This window comes from Apaloderma vittatum, unplaced genomic scaffold, assembly GCF_000703405.1.
Source record: "Apaloderma vittatum isolate BGI_N311 unplaced genomic scaffold, ASM70340v1 scaffold34788, whole genome shotgun sequence".
Taxonomy (NCBI): Eukaryota; Metazoa; Chordata; class Aves; order Trogoniformes; family Trogonidae; genus Apaloderma; species Apaloderma vittatum.
Window position 1 is genome coordinate 10,720 of NW_009730828.1, and position 22,641 is coordinate 33,360.

The following is a 22,641-nucleotide window of genomic DNA, read 5'->3' on the forward strand; positions in this document are numbered from 1 at the left end:
CATGAGAAAATTCGGTCAATATAACCCCAGTTCAGAGCAAAGTAAGCAAAATCTGTTTCTGGCATACATTAATTGTATTTGAATAATAGATGGTGGAAGCAGACATAAACAACTGCTTGTTTTGTACTATCCATGTAAAATAGCTTCTTTTCTAGTGATCTGGCAAGTCTCTACATTAGTTAGGGCCCGAACTGTAACATTTTGATGGCTTTGGTGTTTCCACAGATACTTAATTTATGTTTAAAATAGTGTCCTCATTATAGCATTTCTGTGTATGCTGTAGTAATCATATAATATCTGAGCTGTTTCACTTTTTTATTCCAGTACAGCTGCTCTAGTTGATACTTTGTTTGGTTATACTGGCAACTTCAAAGAATATTTTATCAGAAATTTACTGGTATAAACTGCTACTGCTGGCTAATAGGGACTTAGACCTCCCTCAGAATCTCAGAAGACAAGGTTTAAAAGCTGCTACTTTGGAACCAGGAAGAAGTCCTGACACTTGCACTGCAGTTCTAAGCTGTTAATGGCTTTTTGTGTGCATGCATATATGTGTGTGTTAATCTAAGACTAGCATTTTGGGTAAACAGTAACTGCTTCGTATCCCTCTGGTGGCCTCATGCGAGCTCGTGCATGAGCCTCACAGTACAGTTGGCCCTCCACAAAGAAGTAGCCTTTTTGTTTCAGGTTGAGATTGCAGTCAGAGCACACAAAACACTCTGGGTGCCGGTATTTGTCACGTGCCTTCACCACTGTTCCTCTGTATGGAAGCAATGAAAAGAAAGAAACAATTGATTCATATGAATTTAAAGGGAGAAGAAACTAGAGCATGACACAAAGTAAGTTCTAGGTATTCAGCTTAAGGCTTTTAGGTTGTTTGGCTTTAGGTTTTTCCAACTACCGTATAATTTAGGGTTGGAAGCCGAGTTTGAGTGAGAGACATGAATTGCCACAGGGTTCATCACATAGTTCAATAGTTCATTGGAAAACCAGAGTTTGAAGGAACATGTTAGTTGTGTTACAACACAGACAGTACAGTCTAACCTATCAAAATGGTGACAAAATGAGTTTTAAAACCACATTTCTTTTTCTCATTAACTGTGTTCTCATTAATCTGAGTTCTTGCTGAAGTTAGTCATGTCATTCAGACAGAAATCTGGTAGTTGTGAAATAGGCCTCCAGAGCTTTCTGGATACTGCACTGACTGGGAGAAGAATATGTTACAGTACCAAGAAACTTTTAGGAATTCACAGCCTGAGACAATGCAGCACGGGTAACTGCTGGTTTCATTATTTAGGTGTTAGTGATTGACTTGCAAAAGGTCCTGACAAATCTTAAAGCCTTGACAGTACATTGTCAGACCTGAAATAATCCGTATTGAAAGTGTCTAGAGTGAATGTTAATAATTTGGGATTTAGAACAATGTGGTTTTATATCTCTATTCTCTAGAAGCATTTTTCTGCTAGTGCAGATGGAGACCAAGACCATCACTTGGAAAGCATTCCTGTAGTTTGTGGTGTGTTTCAGGACATGTCCTTGAGGTAGAGACTTCCAAAATTAAAAAGAAACAACTTACAGAATCCCACTCCCACACTTGTCACACAGTGGCACTTTCTGGGCACCAGACATGGCAGAAGGGGTCTTTGTTACAGGTGCTTTCACACTTCTTGTACCTGCAGGGCGTCCATCTGAGAACCAAAACAATACTGTTATATACAGGCTAATATAAAAGCATCTGATGCACTTAAATAAATACACTTCTGAATATATTTACAGGTTTTCACCTGTATCAACAAACAATGGTGTTTCTCTATACAAATTTAGTGGGCCAGATTTTGCCTTTTTGGAACCAAGAAAAATACTGCGTAGCTGCAGCCAAAAAAGCAAGTACAAAAGTGATTTTATATATATATGTGTGTATATATAAATTGTGTGCTCTATCTAATAGACATCATCTAGTTCTCTCATAGTAAGTCTTGGGAGTATCAGGAGAGGGAGGAGGATTTAGCTTTAACATAGCAACATAACATAGTCAAGGCCTACTGTTAGAAAGCTTCTTATTTATATAACTAACAATACAACAAATTCAAAAAGATTAGTAGCATGATATGAACACAAAATTACAGCAAATAGAAGAAAATGCCAAGGAACATCCCACAATGATAAATATAGACAATTAGATGTATTTATCCCTTCTCTGACAAATATTGAGATATAAAAATTAAATTTTAAATGTTCACCTTTTAGATTAATTTTGGTTGTATTTTATTCTTTACACTTACTTTAAATATAACAAACTTGCAGCCTTTAGTAATGTTATTTTTAAAACTTCTTTGCTTGAAAGAAATATGACTGTAAATGGTGGAATGTAAATGTAGAATGAAAAGGGGATGGGTGAAACTTATTTTAGGAGCTGTTTTAAGTTTCTCTTTTCCTGAATGTGGAAATGAGAGTTTTCTTTCTTGTTGTCCTGAGTGTATGCACGGCTTGTCCCAAAAGTTCTTTCACAGTTAACTTTTTATCATTCAGCTGAAGTCAACTTTGTACATTAACAATCTTAAAATCTGAGAAGAGATTCTGAAAAATGTGCTTAACGATCCCGTTTTATTCACACGGGAGATTGCTAGCAAGTAGGAAAAATGTTAGGAGGCTGCCGTGTTATCTCTAATATTCAGAATGACTTGAAGGGCTTTCAGAAATTCTTACATATCTGATCTCTCGTATTTTCTTCTCAGATTCCCCCTTCCCACAAATATTTAAAAAAAGCTTTGAACAGATAGAATATGTCATTATTAACCACCTTCCTCGGAGACTAAATTCTGGAGCACCTTAAAGGAGCCAGACTGGCGAGGTTGACTGGGCTCCTCCTGGTTGGCGTGCAGCATCTTGTACACGTCAGACTGAGGCACTGAGTTGGGAGATGGGTCACTGTATCACAGGGAGGAAGAGCAGAAAAAGCAGTTCAACAAACATAATTTTAAAGCGATAACTCTGCCAGGCATAGACTATGTTTCAGCAAACAAATGTAAAGAAAACATGTTTCTACAACTACTGGCAAACTCTTCCAGGTAGCACTGCTTTATATAGCTTCCTCTTGATCTAAAAAGTGCTGAGAAAAAAAATAAAATCTGTGTACTTGTTACAAATTAAATCTACAAACTCGTGAAAGTATTTCCATAATTACTGTTCTTGCTCTGATGGCATTTGGAAATGAGCCAGTACCTGTGTTTAACCTCAAAGCAGTTTCATTCCTGTAGACAACAGCTGTATGACCAGGTGCTCTTTGGTACAGTACCCAGAAGTTCCATTTTCACAGCAGCTGGCCTCAAGAATGCCGTTGAAACTACAGCTCGTATCTTTACATAAGGTCAGCCAAAACCTAAGCAAACAAATCTTTTGGGAGAGTATCATGGCATGAAGGTGTTCTCCCTTTTCTAAGTTAGCTCGATTGCTAGTTAATATAGCGATTATTTGGCTAAGATAATTGTTTTTTATTTAATGGAGATGAGAAAAAAGAGCGAAGTAGATATTGCATAGTAGGAAGCATTCTAAAGTGAACACTGATGAATGGAAATTCTATTTCTTAATTTATTTAGAATGGGACAGGGGTTACTTTTTGTAATGCCAATTTAATAACGAAAATATAAAATAAATTATTGTCCATACAACCGTTGATGGCTGAATTTCCGATGACCCATAAGCCAAAGATTTTACTTCATAGCATTTTAAATTGTGCCAATGTTTTAAGTAGAGAATCATAACTAACATCTTAAGTAGTTGAGAGGAAGAGTAGATGACTATATGCACTGGCAGGAATTAGGCTGAATTTGTGGCATCTGTAAATTTCAAACTGCTAATTGGAAAGGTCCAAATTTATTTTGATGAAGACCGTTGTCTCACTGATATATACATAAATGTCCAATTTAAATTTCCTGTTACAAATAGCCTCTGTTAAACCTTAGGTCTTTTTCCACTGAAAATAAGCAACTAATTCCAAAAGGAATTAGACTGGATTTTAGTTTATATGGGTTGATTTGTTTCCCTGGGTAGCATCTAATCTGTCAAGTGGCACGGAGGCCTGTTGCTTATGTTAATTATTTGCATATTTATCAATCAGTAGATTTCTCTGACCGGTGTGTACGCTGGTGAAGAAACTAGCACTTCTCATCACAAGCTTTTAATGAATAGTAGGAGCTTAGTTTTTGCAGTTCACACCAATGGGTAATCAAACCCTTGATTCTCTTTGCTTTACTAAAATACTGCTAAACATCAAACAAGTGATGACACAATTACATGCAGAAGGCAAGAACACAGACACAAAGATGTGAGATAACATTTCTAACTGTATACAGAGTGAAAACCAATCCCATAACAAAAGAGACATTTCAAACCTATGAAGAGAGTCAGTTCTCAAACTAGAAATGCCAGAGGCATCTGATTACTTTGGGCTTAAACCATGATTTTAGAATAAAGGAAAAGCATATCTTTTATTGTTCTCTTAAATGTTCATGCGGTAGAGTAGCATCACTCTGCAAAGACTTCGTGAACTACAGTTTTCTTTTCTCAGATAGAGTGAACTTAAATAATTCTATATAAATAGGATTTTTATGGTTAGTAACGGCCCACTTTTGGAAGGTGCTGAAGAAGGCTCATTGGTGCCAGTGATTATTGCTTATTTAAAATATTAGTAATTAACTTTAGTTTAGACCACGCATATTATGAAGTACTGTTGTAAGACGTAAAAATAAGCTGCTATTATGCAAAAGTAAAGATAAAGCAATGTGAATGATGAATTATCCCTTGAAAAAAAATTGATGAGTGCTTTAAAACTTTTAATTGTATAATAGTCATTGTCATCCAGATTCCCATCTGATTTTTAGTCATTGCAATAGATAAAATTCCTAATCTGGAGGTGGATTAGTAAGTAGGCCTACAAAGTCAGTTCTGGCTCTTTTTGGACAAGAGCTTGTCGAACTGGATGAGCTGTCCTGAATGGGAGTTTAGGACATATAGAAATATCTAGAATAATATAAAGATCTGCAAGATTTCCTAAATTTCATAAGCGGAATTTCAACCGTTGAGATAAATCTGAGTTAATAATAATTTTATTAATATTATTAATGTTATTAAATGGTTGTTAAATAAATAATTACAGTAACAATAAGGAATAGTTTTGAATTCTGAGGGGAATCAGAATCTTGGAGTAGTCAGTCAGCTAACAGTCCAGGAAGTAAAACCAAATTTTATTTATTAGCTTTACATGACTTTGGTTCTTTCTGACCCTTTTACCGAATTTTGTAGAAACATTGAGATATTATTAAAGCTCAAGACTTTTGATATATCCTAAATGTGTATATTCATAAATATTAAAGGTACTGCTCTAATTACCTTATTACGGGTGTTTCCCCCAGAGCTGTAGAAACTTGACCTTGCAGTGTTTCCATGATATTGTCATCTGAGTACAACTGCATGGGTGTGTTAAACTGAGCGTGTACAATCTTGACACCGGGGAGCTCCATTTCCAAGGGAACGTTAGGGGCCATCCTAGACACTGCCTTCAGCTCGGTAGGGCAGATAGAACTAACCGTGCTAATTGAAGAGGGGGTACTGCGTCCGCTGCTGCAGTCAATCCCCGAAGGAGTGCTGCATCCACTGTGTTAATAGCCACATTACAGGAGAGTGCGCAGTGCATACCGGATTATAGAGAATAAAGACAAAAGTACAGGAATACGGTGATGTTAACAGGGCTGAAAAGCGTAGATAGAACAGATACAGAAAAGCAGAAGTAACAGAAAGTAGAGAAAAGCAAAAGTATGTGTATTGATTGAAAAGTATTTTCCTGTAAAAAGTATCTGCCAGTTGTAAAGCAGGCCTTAAAATTCTGGCATTCCTTTTTTCTTTGGTGGACTGCATAATTAATAACATAATATTGCTTTACCTTTTTTTATGCTAGATTTTACTGAGGATTAATTAAGCCCCCCCCCAAACTTTTTGTTCTAGGTGAGTAATTCTGAACATTTACAATTGGGTAGCATACAAAGGTTATGTGGGTTGTCCGTCCTGGTGACAGAATAAACACCTGCAATACTGGAATCTTAAGCACTTCATTCCAGTCCTGTACCTCACAACAATCACAGTCCACTCTTGAAGAGTCTACTGTAAAGTAGTGTAAAATAATGATGTGATATTTCCTAGAGTTCCTTAAATTGTACAATATTTATTAATATTTTAAAATTAGTTTAACAATATGTTTCATTTTTTAAATATTTGCTGAACATTTCAAAAAAAGGAAAGATAATAAAAAAGGCAAGCTTACTTTTGCATTTCTAAATTGGAGTGTGTACAGTAGAATGTAAAATGGTCCTTCACAAGAACAATGGATAAGTATTCAGAAAATTAATTTTACTGGTTTTGAAGTAGAGAGAATTTATATATAAAAAAATATACACATTTCAAAAGAAATATTAGTGTTGCTTGATGTTACTGAAGTAAAGTTACTGAACATGAGTTTGACATCTCTGGAAAAGGATTGGTAAAACAATGTGAACATTAAGCCCAAAGACTTTTTTGCTGCCGCTATTTTAAATACTTTGGTCTTTTCTCCATAGCACCTCAGAGGCTTTCTTTGTTATGGGCTACTTCTTTGCTGTTGCTGTGTAGCAGCACATAACCTAGGCTTTCCGCAGGCATTGGTTTCCATTTGTGTGATATTTGGAGCTGTGAGATGATAAATACTTAATCTCTTTCCTCCAACCTGCATGTCGGTTTGTGGTTCTTTCCAAGTTGAATGTTTGTGTGTAAACCTGGAAGAATATTCTATTTCCCGGTCTGACAGTACGGTAATCTGCTAGTCTTGGGTGGAGAAGAAGACCCAAAATTCTCTCTTTGATTCAGAGGAGAGTTTGTGTAGGACCACTTTCTCAAAAATGTAAAGGGAAATACATACTCTACCATCAAAGACATATCAAAAGAATGCTAATTCCAGAAATAGTAGGCAAGCTTTAAAGCAAAAGTACAGCTTTGCATCATTGCCTAGCATGAGCCAGCCAAAAAATTCACACAGGGGGCAAATTACAAATTTACAGTCAAAAGACTGTAAGATTCTTTTAAAAAAATCAAGACTGCATTTAGATCCTGCAGTAGAATAAGTTCTGTCAGTGCTGTTAGTAAATGGAAAGTAGCAGGAGAAGACTAGGAAAACCACAACTCTTGCTATGAGCAGCCAAAGTAATGTTAGAACAAATTTTAAGTATTAAATAAAATACAATTATATAGTAAATATAACTTCCAGTTAGTTTTGCCTTGTAAAGTCCAAAATTGTGGCTAGTGTCCAATCGTTATCTCAAATCCACAATCCAGAATCAACATTTCTTCTACTGAAAGTCCTGTTTAGCTTCAGCTATCTGTCCTAAAGGGATACTTATAGTCATGGTGGTGGTTTGGTTTTTGCTATGTTTAGCTGATTCTGTATATTGAGCCAAACTGATGAAAAAGTAGCAGACAAACAGTGTGACAACCAAGAAGTTTTTGTACATGCAACACCCTGCATCAGAGATTCTGCAGTTTGTAAACAGAGACTTCTCAAGTGCTAGAATAGCTGACAGGCCTTGCCCAACAAAAGTTCTGAAACTCACTGCATGGCTGTCAGTTTAATTTTTGCAGTTATTTCCCCATTGACATGCTGGAAAATTGCCATTCACTTCTATATTTTCATGGAAAATGTTGTGTAAGTGAGCTTTTTGAATTAGGAGCTAAGGCTCTTGATACACTCATTTAAATCTCCATAAATCCAATTAGCTATCTACAAATAGTACCTAGTGGCCCAAAAGTCAGTTTAGTTACAGTATTTAAGTGCTGCCACATGTTTGCTAAGGACTGTTTTGTCATTTATCCTGTATTGACATCAAGGTGCAAGGAGAGATGGGCATAGTTCTTGTTCACAGAAGGATGGGACTGTGCCACTGGTAAAAATGGCTACTGCTCTAAGGGATAAAGGGTAGCATCACAATATATTGCATGGCTCAGGTGCTTTTGAGCTTCCTTCCATTTTCAGCCACAGAGTTTGCTCATTGGTTTTTCCCTTCTGTATTTAATAATGTAAATCATAGTAAGCAAGGCATTTAATCTCTAGTTATGATAGAGGAATATTACACTAAAATGATTGATGTAAATATATAAACTTTTCTGCATTTTAGAGCTTTACATATCTGTGGCATCAGACAGTTCTCCTGATTTAACTCTGCATTAGGTTGGCTTCTGACTAGAGGTCTGCTGAAAAGAAAACTTAAAATCTCTGAATGCCGTAGATGATAACTTACATAACTAGCTACCTTTATTTAGCAAGGTAATAAATTATATGTATTTGCATTTGGACATAAAGATTTCAGAGTTCCATACATATATAAGCATGCAATATCTGGTGCTATGCTGTAAACTTAATCAGCAACACAGTTGCTTCAGACTCTTCTCAGTTTAACTGAGATGGGAGTGTAGACCTGCTTTCTTTTGAAAACAGAAATTTGAATTTCAAGCCTGATCTCTACAAGTCAGCCATTTCATTTTTTTTTTTAATTTCAGTGTTAGGCTACATACCACTATAAGTAAATTTCAAACGCATCAGTATGTTTTATTAATGTGAATGGTGAGTAACCATTAAAAAATAACACCATGCATTCAAATCCAGCACAGCACTCAGAGCTTATAACCTGCTTCGGCCTGAGACTATGAAAGGTTTGGGCCGAATATTGTGCTTGTGTTCAAAGTAGTTCATATCCTGTAAAGAAAGGAGGGTTAAAATAACTTTCTTTGGCCTACAATTTTTTTTGTGTGTTTTCTTTCTTTTATTTTTTAATTAAAAAGCAGCTAACAAAGTTTTAAGACTATAACCATGTTTAGTTTGTACATTCCTGGTACTCAAAATGCAATCACTCTAGCATTCACAAACATTCAGACTACAGTACAGTTAGAAGAGAGAAGGGTGGTAGGTAGTGTTGCAGCCCAACGCAGAGGACAAATTTTAGTTACCTGCAGTGTTGCTATGACAGAGCTGAATGGATTGTTTTCTGTGCTGGAAAAAATTGCTTAATTTAATATCATTTTTTGGGGATAATCAATAAACTCCTGATTATCAGAAGAAAAACAGCAAGAGCTGGACTTTTTAACTGAAAACAGAACAGATAGTGATATACCACTAATGATCGTGTATTATAAGTAAATACCATTACTCACTTTTGTGATGAGTTAGGAATGAGACCCCTCAGTTGTCCATGAAGCGCGTCTTGAATATTGCCAGATGAATACAGCCCAATTGGAGAATTATAGGAGGAGCTCACTACCTGTCTTTTGTCATCAATATTTGCTGCTGCAACAAAAGGCTGGGCCCTTCTGTTGTGAGCTGTACCAATAGGCTTGAATTCCTGTACATGATAGGCAGACAAAATACACAAAGCTACAATGCACACCAAAGCTAGTAATGAGTAAAACTGACAACATCAGTATTGTTAATCTCTGCATTTTTTTACTTTTGCAACTTTGTTATTTTTCAAACTGGTGCAAGCATACTTTATTTTTCCATGAATTTTCTATATACTGCTTAAGCCATACACATTCAAAGAATAGTATTTTCCCGTCTCAGGGCAAACAGAAGGCATTTCACATTTGTAAATCATGTGCAATTTTAAGACAAAATGGGAGGGATGAATATTATAGTTATCTGTTGTATTGTTCTCTAGATTTTTCACTGTTTATTCTCTTATTTTAGCAACATTTAATATTTAGTTAGCTTATCTGTTTTGCTTTAGTGTTAATTTCTGATTTCTGCATTTTTGTCACTTACGGATGGAGTGTCTTGAAAAAGATGAAGATTTTAGTGTAAATGTCTTGCCTAGAAAACACATAATTTTTAAAACTGCTTTTAACTGAAATAGTCTTGAAATGTCTCAGAGTGAAGACATTCTTCTGAACTTATTTCATACTCTGAAACATACCTGTGTGTCAAAAATTGTGATGTTGTATAATTTAAAGATAATGTGAAATCATGATAAATAAGTAAAACCTAGAAATGGGTAAAATGGAAATAATTCTATGTTAGTTTATTTCTGGAATATGATTTTGTTTATTGTTGGCCCAGATAATTTCCTTCAGTTGTGGAATTCATATTGGTAAGATTTGGAGACAAAATATCTGATGACCTTTCAGATAACTTAATATGTTCTGCTGCACTGATTGGGCAGGAATGATAAAGACTGTTGACAGTGTGAAAATTCACTTATTTGTGTTGTGCATACCTAGTGCAGCCTCCTCTGAGTCCCTGTCAGCTCAGGTCCCTCCCTAATCCACAGAAATAGAGACTTTGGAAAAAACAGTGGTGTCATCTGCTGAGGGTTTGGATTTTTTCCTTCTGTACTAGTGTGTGGAAAACATCGGCTGCTGTAGTCCATCACCTTTTCTTGATGTTCTGCAGCTCCCTTTGGAGACAGCGCTGCAAGAGCACTTGAACTTCCATTCATATAGAATAAAAAGCTCTTGTTCCCAACAAATAGGTTTCTACAGTCTCTATTGTCTTTTCTTTAGAGATGGGGAACTTGCAATGTTACGATAGCACAGGTCATTAATATTCCAGTTTTCACAGGAATCTTTGGCAGTTCTGTGATTTAGCTTTGTTTTTGAGTGTGATTCATGTGCTAGGAATACATCTACGACACTATAGACCATTTTTGGTATTTTAGTTTCTATCCCATTGTGTCACAGGACCTATAGACGGTCTAACTTCTGATACTGTTGAAGGAGATTTATTTTCAAAATCCTGATGCTTGTATCTTAGGTAACAGGGCTTTTGGCTTAATCACTGTGTACAGTTTACACCACCTGGTATTTGCTATCACATGTTTTTAATGATGGCAGAGCAAACATCCTCAGCTTTAAAACTGTTGGGGTGCGACTGTGGTCTCTCACTTATGTCTTGCAAGCTGTAGGCTTGTCTCCTTGTTCTGCTAAATAAAAGTGGAAACAAAGAGGTTTTTTTGATTCAGAAATGCCTTTTTTTTTAGATTACCGTAGCTTTTAGGAATGCTAGAAAAATTTCCAGTTAGAACAAATACAACCTATTAACAAAACCAAAAATATACATTTGAATGATGAAATCTACAGAATAAATCAAGATAATAAGAGCAGAATAGATAAGCATGGAAACATTCTTGACATCTGTAGATTTTTTAATTAATTCCTCAGAGCATTATTTCCTTTCTCAGACATTACCAAGTCTCTGTTCAAAGTTTTGGTGATTAATTTTTATAAATTATATAAACCTGAATGTGAGTAAGCCCTTTGTTTTTATTTAGAACAACAGTTTCAGAAATATATTAAAGAGCAAACTCAAAGAAAAGTCATGGATATATAGAATGTGCAACCAGAAAATGCAAATAGTAAAAAGCAGTTTTATTAAATGAAAATGTTTAGCAGCATTGCACTGTAAGAGGCTACTGAAAGCAGCAATCAGGTAAATGAGCACAAAGATTTGCAGTTCCTTGTTTCTCTGATAGAACTGAATTCCAGTTAACAAAATGTATTAGTACATGGAAGTAATCTACTAGTGTTTAGGATCATGTCTACTTAATGAAAGATATTAATTAAAATTGGTTTAAATCCATGTATGATTGAAAACAAACAAAACCAAGTATGAATATGATAATTTCATCCTCTTTTTCATTTCTTGTTGACAAATAAACAGCAAAGAAGACATGGCACCATAATAACGCGTTTACAATATAACAGTTGTGAAACAAGTATTTGCAGTTAAATTGTTTTGGTTTGAACTCATCTATTCATATAAAATGTCAATGACAGAACATACAGCAGCAAAAACAGTCCAGCTCTTGTGTTTATTGCATCTCACTGAATCTGTGAAAAGTCCTCCTTTAGCTCAAAAGCTAAATGAGAACTGGAGGTGGTTGAAATTCCTAATCACGAAAATTTGAGAATGACAGTATTTCATTTCTTATTTTTTTTTCCAGCTGACTGATGTCTGTTTTGCAGGCCTAAATGCATTTTGCATTGATATAGGTATCGGAAATAGAATGAATGTAGCCCCCAAAGTCTGTAGAAGAGCATCTGACGCAAACCATATGATGGAATTCCCTAGCGATAATTGCTATGTAAAATGAATATTGAAAGTATAATGTCTTTTGTGGTCAAAAGCCGAGTCACGCTGAACAAACTGAAGGCAAAGACAGAAGAAGAAGAGAAAAGCCCAAATAATATATAAATATATGTTTATATATAATATATAAATTTAGAATATAATTTATTCTTATTTATATTCTTTGAGAACCTTATATTTTAAATTGCTTTTATACAGAATATGATGTGATTGTATTAGCTATGCTTCAAGTAGTCTGTTATTTCCTGTTATTTATCCACCATGCTATAGGTTCCTCCAGATGAATGAAATTAGGTGGTTGTTTTTTACATGGGAATGTGTATCTTTCAAGAGTGGGTCTCAGTCAGCCACTTAATGCTCGAAGTTATTTGCTAGAATTGTTGTCTCAATTTCCTCTTCTCAGAGGAAGAAGTGAGAGCTTTCATTTTGCTATGACAATCGCCTGTATCATTCTCCAAATGACCCTTTGGAGATGTTCAGCAAAAGGTTGCTATGGTGTAAAAGTTCCTTGTTCCATAGCTGCAAGTATGCACAGTATTTAATTTTTCATCAGTTTTCACATAACCATTTCCAAGCACCTGTAGAATAATTTTCTTTCGTTGAAGCTGAAGTAGGCATCCATTGGCCAAATAACTGGCCAAAGTGCTGAACAATTTAAAATATGCTTTATTTTCATTTATAACTATCTTTTATTAGCTTGAAAATAGAAATTAGATACTTACTAAGAAGACTGTGTAAGCTTCAGCTATTATTGTTATTTAGTTAGCTTCTAATATATTTTGAGTTATTCACTTCCTTTTGTGAAACTTTCTTACTGAACTTTAAAATATCTGCCTGGTAAGAGTGAAAAAATCTGACTACGTTTATAACATCTATGACCTTTTGAGTAATTTTAATTATTATATAAATATGCTTTCCAGAGAACTCAGTGATTTTCCATTTCTGCACACCATTCAGTGTGTTGACTTTACTTCTGGATAAAAGAGTTTTACATTTGAAGTAACACTATACTGCTTTTGAATTGTTCTCTATTTGGCTGAGCTTTAATGCTTTTATTTATTTCTGGACTTCAGCAAACTCTAATATGACCTAAACAACACAGGTCCTAGTTTTGCAATATTTTGTCATCTGAGGTTAAAGTAACTTTGATGTGGTATTTTTTTCACTGCTGGTATACGCACTGCTGGGTCCTATCTGTTGTGGCAGTATGCAGTAAAATTTCATTTAAAATTTCAGCAATTGTAGCAAAAAAGCTACATTTTTTCCACATGGATATCAGAGTAATGGATATTCTTGGGTGAAAGTATTTAATTTAAAATGTAAAACATTCCTAGAATGGCTTAGCATATTTGTTTATAAACATTGCTGCTTTTCCATGGCCTACTATTTATTAAATATACTCAGTACTCCTGATTTTCATAGGAAGGGAAGAGATATAAAAAAATGAAGAGATTGGCTATTTAATCTACAAGAAAGAGTTTTTTGGTTGCTCAGGGGAGACAGCTTTTTAGTAGTCTGCCAAATAGCACTCAGTGAAATCTTGTGATCTAGTTTTAACTATCTGTTCAGGAATGCAGCTTTCATGTGAAGGGATTACTGTCCTGTCATACCTGCCTACATGGCTTTCTCTATAGCTTTTTTAGTGAATTTGTTTCATTGCTGTTTATTTTCTGTAAATCCTAGCTATTCCACAAAAATACACATTTAAAATAATTTTGTTCCTTCACTGAACCACCTCCTACGCAGAAGAGGCTATGTTATTTCTGATGAAATTTGCTTTATCACATAATGAAAGTTTTCAGATGGGAAAGAAAAGGGAAAACTGGAACACTGAAATGCCTTATTAATGTTTGGGAATATCTCCCTGAAAACAGAACGGGTGGAAGTATTTATCATGTAGGATTTACTGAAATGGAATCTGCACTTACTTTTTTTTTAAGGATAATATAGAATAAATACTTTGACATACTTGCTTTGATCCTGGCCTTCCAGGATCAGCAGAATGCTTTTTCCTCCCCTCTCTTGAGAGAACATCAGATGAACGTGTAGTTGAAAGAGGAATGACAAAGGAGTAAAGCGCTAGTTGTAGACATTAGCTAGTTAATATGGAAACTTGGGCTTATAGATTTGCATAAGGGACTGGGTGTGAGCTTGAAGAGAGAGGACAATTTCAGGTGATTGATTTTGCTTTGGTCATACACAAGAATCAAAACCTTGCTCGTCAGAAGTAGTGAATGGTTTGCTTATTGATTAGTACGTGGGTTTTATATAAATTTGTAAGTTTCTGTTCCATGAGGCAGTATAAAAAGGTAAGGAAGTGAAGAGACCCAGCATTAGTGGATCTCTCTGTTTAACTGACTCTTACATCAAAATGACTTTTGTGATATGAGTGCCTTGCTTTGGTATTTGACATTTATTCCTGATTGAAGAACTTCCTCATATGACAAAGAATCTCTGAAAGTATTAAACCAACTTAAACTGTTTCAGAATAAAAGAAAATATTTTGTTTCCATATTAAAACTACAGTGATGTATACAGTTTTAAAGAAAAATGAGAATGTGTTGTAACTTGTTAATGTTTTGTTTCAGTTACAGCTTGAAAACCAAAAATATCCAGTCAGATGAAATGACGTCCCTACGTAGCATAATCATGATGGTTCGTATTAGCTTAAACTGGCAGATGAAATGCTGTTCACAGAATTTTAATGACCACAAACTGTAAAAAGGTGAATGGAAATGGTTGAGTAACTTTTAACAATTCATACCTGTGGTTCAGCTTCCAAATTTATCTTGAAGGGATGTGCTTTTCCATCTTCTGAAACTTGTGGGGACCATAATTTAGTTCCTGCCCTAGAGAAAGAAAGGCAGAATTTAAATAACTTAAATTCCTGTAGTTATATATGTCCCTGTAAAATATAATGCAATTTGTTCCATGCTAGTGCCTTTCTCTGAACAGACCAAACTTTTTACAATTTTGCTTTTCAAATGGTTGATAAGGTTTTGCACAAATAAGTGAATGTATTAGTCCTCAGAATTTTTTGCACAAATACGTGAATGTATTAGTAATGATCCTAAAGTAGAAAAACATTTTTTTTTATGACTGCAATATCTATGCAAAGCCTGCTTTTCAATGTAGGAGGAGTGAAATCTAGGTATGCAAAGTGTATGTGCAATTGTAATGAGAAGCTGTGCAGATGATTCAGTCACTTACACAGAGATAACAAACATGCAACTATCAGTTACAATTCTGTTTTCATTGACAAAATGAAACTGCAGCTGGTTTAAAATAGTGAAATTCTAATGTTAAATACAATTCTGTTTGTTGTATAAATACAAATATTTAGCATTTAGAAAATATGTATGTGTTCATAGGCTCAATTCTAATTACGATAATTTGAAAATTCTGTCCTAAGAGTTGCTAAATGGCATATAACAATCTGTAGTAGAACCTGGAATTAACTGTAGGAATTTTTGAGCATGGTGTGTGCTCTAGTACTTAGACATTTCTCCTTTTAAAAAAAACCCAAAAACAATCCAAACCAAACCACCTTCTGTAGGTGGAAAGAAATATTGTGTTCAGCTGTAAGAAAGGGCTGTGTGAGGGCCTCAGGCCAAGCTGAGCTGCCTAATTATTGGAAACAGCTGAAAGTGTGCTGGGTGATTATGATTCAATGCTGAGGAAACTCAGGAGGTGTGAAGATGCAGGTTGTTTTGCTGAACTTGAGAGAAATGAACACAACAAGTTTCTGGACTTCTGCAGCTTAGGTAAGAGAGGGTTTTGTTTTTAATATTGCTTTGAGAATTCTGTATTTGGTTTAATAGAATACAACCAAAGAGGTTGGTTTAAACCACTTCCTAGCAGCTTGTCTGTGATTTGGAGCAGGAAGGGAGAGCAGAAAGGTAACTGAACAAAGGTTTGCTAGCTGAGTTTTTAATTATTTCTCAAAAATCTGAGGAATTGCTTGTTTACTGATAGCAAGCATGGGACTTTTGGAGTCAGCGGAGGCAGTAGGTGGTACCATTTACGCTCAATAAATGTGATGAGTAGCCTGAGAGAAGCAATTCTTTTGGAACAGGGAGGTTGGAACTACATGATCTATAAAGTCCCTTCCAACCTTGACAACTCTACGATTCTATGATTTTTCTCATACCCACGAAGACACGTTACCCATGAAGACAGGTGGTACTGTGTAATTGGTTGGGCAGTAACTTTTTTCAGAAGTAAGCAGACATGTACGCATACCTCTCTATTTTCAAAGAAAGCTGATGTGTCGCTGCTTTAATTCTTTCCTGGGCATCATTATGTGTCATATTCTCTGTACCTACACCATCAATAGCTATAATGACGTCGCCAGGGCACAGGTTGGCAGCTGAAGCTTTGCTTCCAGGTGTAATCTGAAAAAAAAAAAATTAACTGCTTAAGCACCATGCATACCTAAGAATTGATAGAGCAAATAAACTTCACCATGGTTTCCTATTTTCTTTTGGGGTGGGGAAGGAGACGGTGAGCCTGTCATCAACTGTATGACTGCTTACTAAAAACCTGAGTTCTTAATTCTGCCAGATCTTCTGTAATTCTATTGTCAGGTCAGTATATAAATGATTTATTCATCAAAACTTCAGAATAAATGGAAATTATCTTCACACTTTTGTATTAAATAGTTTCCACTCTGTTTTTTGTAGTTGCTGTAATGTGTCTTTGAATCTTCCATCTCAACTGCCATTGTGTAATTAGCTTGAAAAAAACCCCAGTTAAGTTTTTCAACTTTTTTTTTCAACCTTTGCAACTCCAGGCAATAGCAAAAGAGTAGAACTGTTAGGAAATGGTGCTACTTAACTTTCACGTGCATGGTGTGCCATTGACTGGGTAATATAAGAAGCCACTTGTGGTCTTACAATGTTTAAGGACAAACAACAGTTGGTGTGTTTTTTTGGTAGCCTGTCCTCTCAAGTTGTATCTTAAGTACTCAGAAATATGCTAATAATACTGAAGTGACATTGTTCTTTTTATCGTGTCTAATCCAGTCCCCGAACTCCTTAAAGTACTTGACTTAAAGTCCCATTGCATATGAATACAAGCAACACTGATGCTTCAAGGTGCTCTGTGTGGTGCTTTTATCCTCGCAGAAGTGTACCACTGTCAGTGATGTTCATGGAGATAGACCTTATCTTTCTAGTTTGCTTTTTTTGGTCTTGTTGATAATCATTCTAGGTCGTGGTTAAAAGAATTGAAATGCAACCTAATTCTGTTTTAAAATAACTCTTGCAGAGAGGCCATGACCTTAGATGCTACAAAACTTTGTTCTAGAATTGCAGGCCTTTCATTTGCAAACGGGTGACTTCTCATACCACTGTGCTATTTAAAGAGGTCATTGGTCACTGAGTAGAATTTAGGTCCCTTAGGTGTAGATTCCCATTTTAGGTGATAGTTGATAAGCAAGACAGCAGCATGAAATTGATGGATGTAGCACATAAGCTTCTGGAATTCAGCTCTTTTGGAACAGCAGAGCAAAGGGGACAGGTTGTTTCATCTAAAATAACACTAGCTGCTTTTTTGTAAGTAAATGAATCCCAGTGTGAAGGACAAAAATGTCAATACAGTCTTACTTACAAGAGGAGCTCTCTGATCTGTGCCATGTATGATGTAAAAAAGCTGTTGGAGAGAGTTTTTCTGACCATGGGTTCTGCTACAGTCAAAGTAAGTGCTATCTCAATTATTAAAGGTAATTAAGTGTTATGGAGGACTGGAAGACATGATGTAGAGATGTTCGTCAATTTTAGTCTTTCCCAGTTTTCCAGCAGAAAAAGAGAGTAAGCTGCTCCGTATACCTCCACTATGTTCTGAACCACAGCTATGGCAAATGTGACAGACTTGTTGCCTCTGAAGGTGACGGTGCTGTCAGCATAAAAGCCACACAGAAATATTCCTTTTGATATGTGTTGCACTGTATTACTATTGAAACAATGGCAAAAATGAGCTAAGTGGAGTAATCCACTCCTTTTTCCAGTTGTCTGCCTCTGCTAGGTGGGTCTGAATGCTCAAAGAACTTGGAGTTTTTGTGGGCTTTTTTCTGCATTCCAGCATGTAAACTTTGTTTGGATTTCACAGTAACAAACTGTAGTGTCTGTATTACTATCAAGTCAGGCAAACTTTCCAAATAGGTACTTGTAGCCAGCTGGATGCTTTTAGCTCCTCACTGTCCAAAATGTTTGACAAAGTGTTAAGGCCTAAATAATCTGTTGGAGTATGAATCAAGGAAGTTACTCATAAATTTTAAGTCTGAAGTCTCCAAAATTGTCTGTTTCTCAAACTTCAACAGCTGTAAGGGTAAAGGAACTACTCTGAGACCACTTATTATTGCAATCAGACAGGGGCAGAGGTATGATTGTGCTTCTCTCTTTAGCTTGGAATGGCTCCTGACTTTGCCTAGCATGTTGTGGACATGCATGGAATGACAAACAGCAGCAGAGCCTCTAGTGTTTGACTGTGACTGCTCTAATACTCAAAATGGGCAAAACCAGCTGTTCTTGGTTCCCTCTGAAAAGTAAGCTTGCTTGAATAATCCTGATACAGGTTACTTGTTAGATGATGCTTTTTACATGTCACAGCAAATCAGCTGCTATATCTGTGGCTTACTGAGATAACAAATCTTGCCTTATAAAGTAGCCTATCTGGCTAGCGTGGCATGTTCCCTTGCAGTGGTTCTGCTAGTAGGACCTAACCCACTCTCTGCTGCTGGTAATAATGCAAAATCCTTTGGATTTTCTTAACATATTGTCACCAGCTGTAGTGATGCTACTGGATAGTTGAATGGGTTACCGTTGTTTTGTGGGAGTGAGGAGGGAAAGGGCCAGGAGCCTGTATTTCCTCTTCCTTAGCTGAAATGATTATTGCCAGGCTTCTGGGACGTGTCTCTTGGGCCTTAATATCCTGATGGAGGGTGTTGAGCATTACTTTCCCAGGCCTTCTGGGGTGCAGAACTACCTGTCCTCATATAATCCTTTCTCTCATCTGCTCCTTCGGGGCTTGATGGAAAGAGCTGGAGATCTGCTGCGAGAATTGGGTAGGAGGAATATGGCTGGATGCCAGCTCATCTCATTGTTTCGGGGGCAAATCCTGACTGTTGCTTATGGGGACACGGGGGGCAGACAAAAGTACTGCAACCTACATTTTATAGAATGGAGCAGGTTGTACGCTGCAGATGACACACAGTGGGTGCCTCAATAATATAGGGGATACTGTTTCTTAAGGAACCTATTAATGACACATCCAATATGCGTTGTGAACACTTAAAGTTGTGTTATGAGTGTGGTGTTTGTTGCTTGCTCACTCTGATTTCATGAGGTAGATTCTACTGGTGCTTTGGGATAATTTTTGCCTTGCTCTTTTGGACATGTCTGTATGGCATGCCTGTTGCTCCTGTATCCTAGGTATCTCTGATTTGGAAAAATGTAAGGATATGTGTTGAATGTTCAGATGTTGTCAGAGACTATTTAACCACGTGAGGAGCAATGTCTCCTATAAAATGTTGAAGAAAACCTCTCTACATCTGTTAATAGACTCGTGAAGCTCATCCTGGCACACCTTCATAAATATTCCAGACTTTGTGTTTTCTGAAGACAGTTACGAATGTCTGCAGATCAGAGGTAAATATAACATTGAGTTCATATAAGTACTTGCATTGTGATCTGTAAGGGTTTCTGTTAAAAGAGAACTTAAATCTAGAGCTGATAATATTTCACTATTCCCTCCAATGTCTACATGTTTCAATTGTTCCTGTAATGCTTTTTTCAATATGACAAATTCTGGGATTGGATTCCTTTGAAATGCCTTACACAAAAAGTTATCTTTTTGTTAAAAGAAAAAAAAAATACTCAGTTTCATTAAGACTAGGGTTTTGGTCAGTTTCATTGGTGTAATTTCTTTGCAGCTATGTAAATTTTAAAGGATTTCAATAAATGCTTTAATTATTTCCAGTTAACTTGTTGTTTCTGACCCTAATAGAATTCGAACTTGTCTATTTTCAGTCCCTCCTGTTCTTTCTACTCTCCCAGTGATCATGATATGTGGGTTTTGCATTCACTTGAAACAGTCAAAAAAACAGAACAAATTGCAAATGTGTTTTTGAGATGACATCTGTTCTTTAGACAGACAGATGGTGACCTTTTATGTTGGACAAGTCCTGGTAAAAGCATTCTCTTGTTGAACAAAGACTATAACTACCCAAAATTAACAACTCTTCAATTATTTTATTTAAAATGTCTTTAATTTCAGTTTATTGCTTTAATGACTAATATATTTTTTTTTTCTTGTGAGGATAGTTAAGCCAAATGTGAACAGGCTGCTGGTGATACCTTTTGCGATAGGAATACCTAGGCCTCCAAAAGCAAGGCATGGGGTTCTTGTGAAATATTCACTACTTCCTAAGAGGGACTGCTTGAATACTTATTTAGCAATTTTTCTAAATGTATGCTGCACCAACAAAAATATTGATTTTTAAACTAGTCTACAATTAATATTCTTCAACTTGAGCTAAGCAAACTTAAATATGTCATTTTCCCCTATATATATTTAATTTCACAGTTCTACTGGAAATGTAACTTTGAGCATGTCTTGCAGTTTGCTAGAAACCAGTGGCTTGTGTCTTGTGAGGCATTTGGTAGGTATGAGTCAATTGCAAGATAACTTATTCTTTAGAAAGTTACATTCATAGTAACATCCTTTTGTTATTGCAGTTTTAAACTTCATTGCACTTAATCTAAACACAAAGGAAATACAAACCAGACACCGTTAAAATATTTTTCATTAGAGATAATGGAAACTATTTTTCTTTTGGAGGCCCATAAAAGGCAATGAAGGCCCCAAAACATACCAAGATTTTTTTTTTCTTCTTTTTATTCAATGTTTTTGTCTCCTGTTTCTCCGAAGGCTTTGCTATGTCCTCCGACTATTTATGATGCTGCATAGTCAAATAATAGCATTCTGCTTCATTTCTGTTTAAAATAAGTAAAATCTTGTATGCTTCTATAAATCTGGAATAAGAGATTAAGTGAAATGGTTTTTTGCTAGTATAGTATGTGAAAAGTTAGTCCTTAAACTTTCTACAGACTCTTGTTTAGAAGCATATTTACTGCAAGGCATCACCAGTGTTATCCATCCTTCAAGGCTCCCGATGTTTATTTAATACCAGGCATAGTGTATATATAGAGTCATAGTGCAAGGCTTAAAAAAAAAAAAGGCATTGGTGGTTTGGAGGCTAATGGAACACATTCTTGGTGTGTCTGAGGTTTTGAAAAGCAGCAACAATATAAGAAGATAAGAGAACTAATTCTAGTCTGATGTGCATTGAACACAATTTTCAAAATATACAAATTACCAAAATACATACTCTGTCTTTGAGTAGGTCTATGTCTGTAGATGCTGGGCAGCTGACTGTTTTTTAGGCTCCATTCATTCAGTAACTGGTTCTTAAATAAATTGCAACTAATAGCTCAAAATCCATAAAAATGAAGACTTGGCTTCTTGCCCTTTATTAGAGTGGTAAGATAAATTGTCTGATTCTAAATATGGCAGAAAACACCAAAGAATTCTCTCCTTCATATTCAGGACTGGATAACTTTCTAGTAATTCAATAATTTAACATTCATAAAAGTGAAAACCTTTTACATATGTAAAAACAGGTGCTGCTTCCTTTGCTGGCAATGATCGGAACTTGATTTAATTAAATGAGAGTCAGATTTAAAAGCTGGCACAGAGTTTGCAAAGCAAAACTTCCAGAAATGAGAAGCTGGTGCCAAGCAGTCTTCTCCCTCAGTGATCACAGAGGCTAGTCATGAAAATTATAAAAGTGGGGTCTGGCCTTTAGTCGGCTCTAAACTATTTTTCTCATCTGAACGCCTGGGGAAATTATGCCAGAGTTTTTCTGCTGCTAAGGCACTTTGATTTTTCAGGCAGAAGCAGAAACACAGTTAAAGTCTCTTAAACACAGTTAAAGTCTCTTAAACACAGTTAAAGTCTCTTAAACACAGTTAAAGTCTCTTAAACCAATAAAGCAATCCTAGGAACTTCTCACACAAATCTATTAAATACTGTTAGCATTCGGCTGGCTCTCCTCAGAGCTAGCAGCTACTTGCTAATCTACTCACAGCTTTGTCTGCATCTCTGAACTTCTGAAAAGTAAGGGGGCAAAAAATCTGCAACAACTAATAAATGTAATCAATAAAAAGGCAATCGAAAGAGTACCTACCCTGGTTATGATTAAAGGTTGGTTAAAATCTATTCCTCCTGAGAGCCTGAATCCCCAGGGTGCTGGTCCTTGGAGAATGACATTTTGTGGCATCGTGGGCAGTTTTTTCCTTGACTACTGGTCTTTCTTCCTTGAGTGGGTGTGAGGAGCTGAGCTGTGGGAGGAAGGGCGCTGTCAGTAGAGCACCTGCCGGACGGGGCAGCCGACCTTATGTACCTCTTGGGAAGTTTTACTCATC

General features: G+C 36.0%; 1 protein-coding gene across 2 annotated transcripts; it reads right to left on the bottom strand.

The window, feature by feature from the left end:
- Window positions 1-311: 311 nt before the first annotated feature.
- PDLIM3 (PDZ and LIM domain 3) lies at window positions 312-22,619 on the bottom strand. 2 transcript variants are annotated; one of them, XM_009874931.1, is made up of 8 exons: window positions 22,404-22,619; window positions 16,400-16,551; window positions 14,922-15,006; window positions 8,706-8,773; window positions 5,389-5,652; window positions 2,801-2,928; window positions 1,577-1,688; window positions 312-760 (listed from the first exon to the last, which is right to left on the bottom strand). In XM_009874931.1, the coding sequence occupies exons 1-8, from the start codon at window positions 22,494-22,496 to the stop codon at window positions 571-573; spliced, it is 1,092 nt and encodes a 363-aa protein (XP_009873233.1). In that variant the 5' UTR covers window positions 22,497-22,619; the 3' UTR covers window positions 312-570. The 2 variants fall into 2 exon arrangements, with proteins under 2 accessions (XP_009873233.1, XP_009873234.1); XM_009874932.1 differs by lacking the exons at window positions 5,389-5,652; window positions 8,706-8,773 and adding an exon at window positions 9,229-9,416 and having other exon boundaries at window positions 22,404-22,608.
- Window positions 22,620-22,641: the final 22 nt, after the last annotated feature.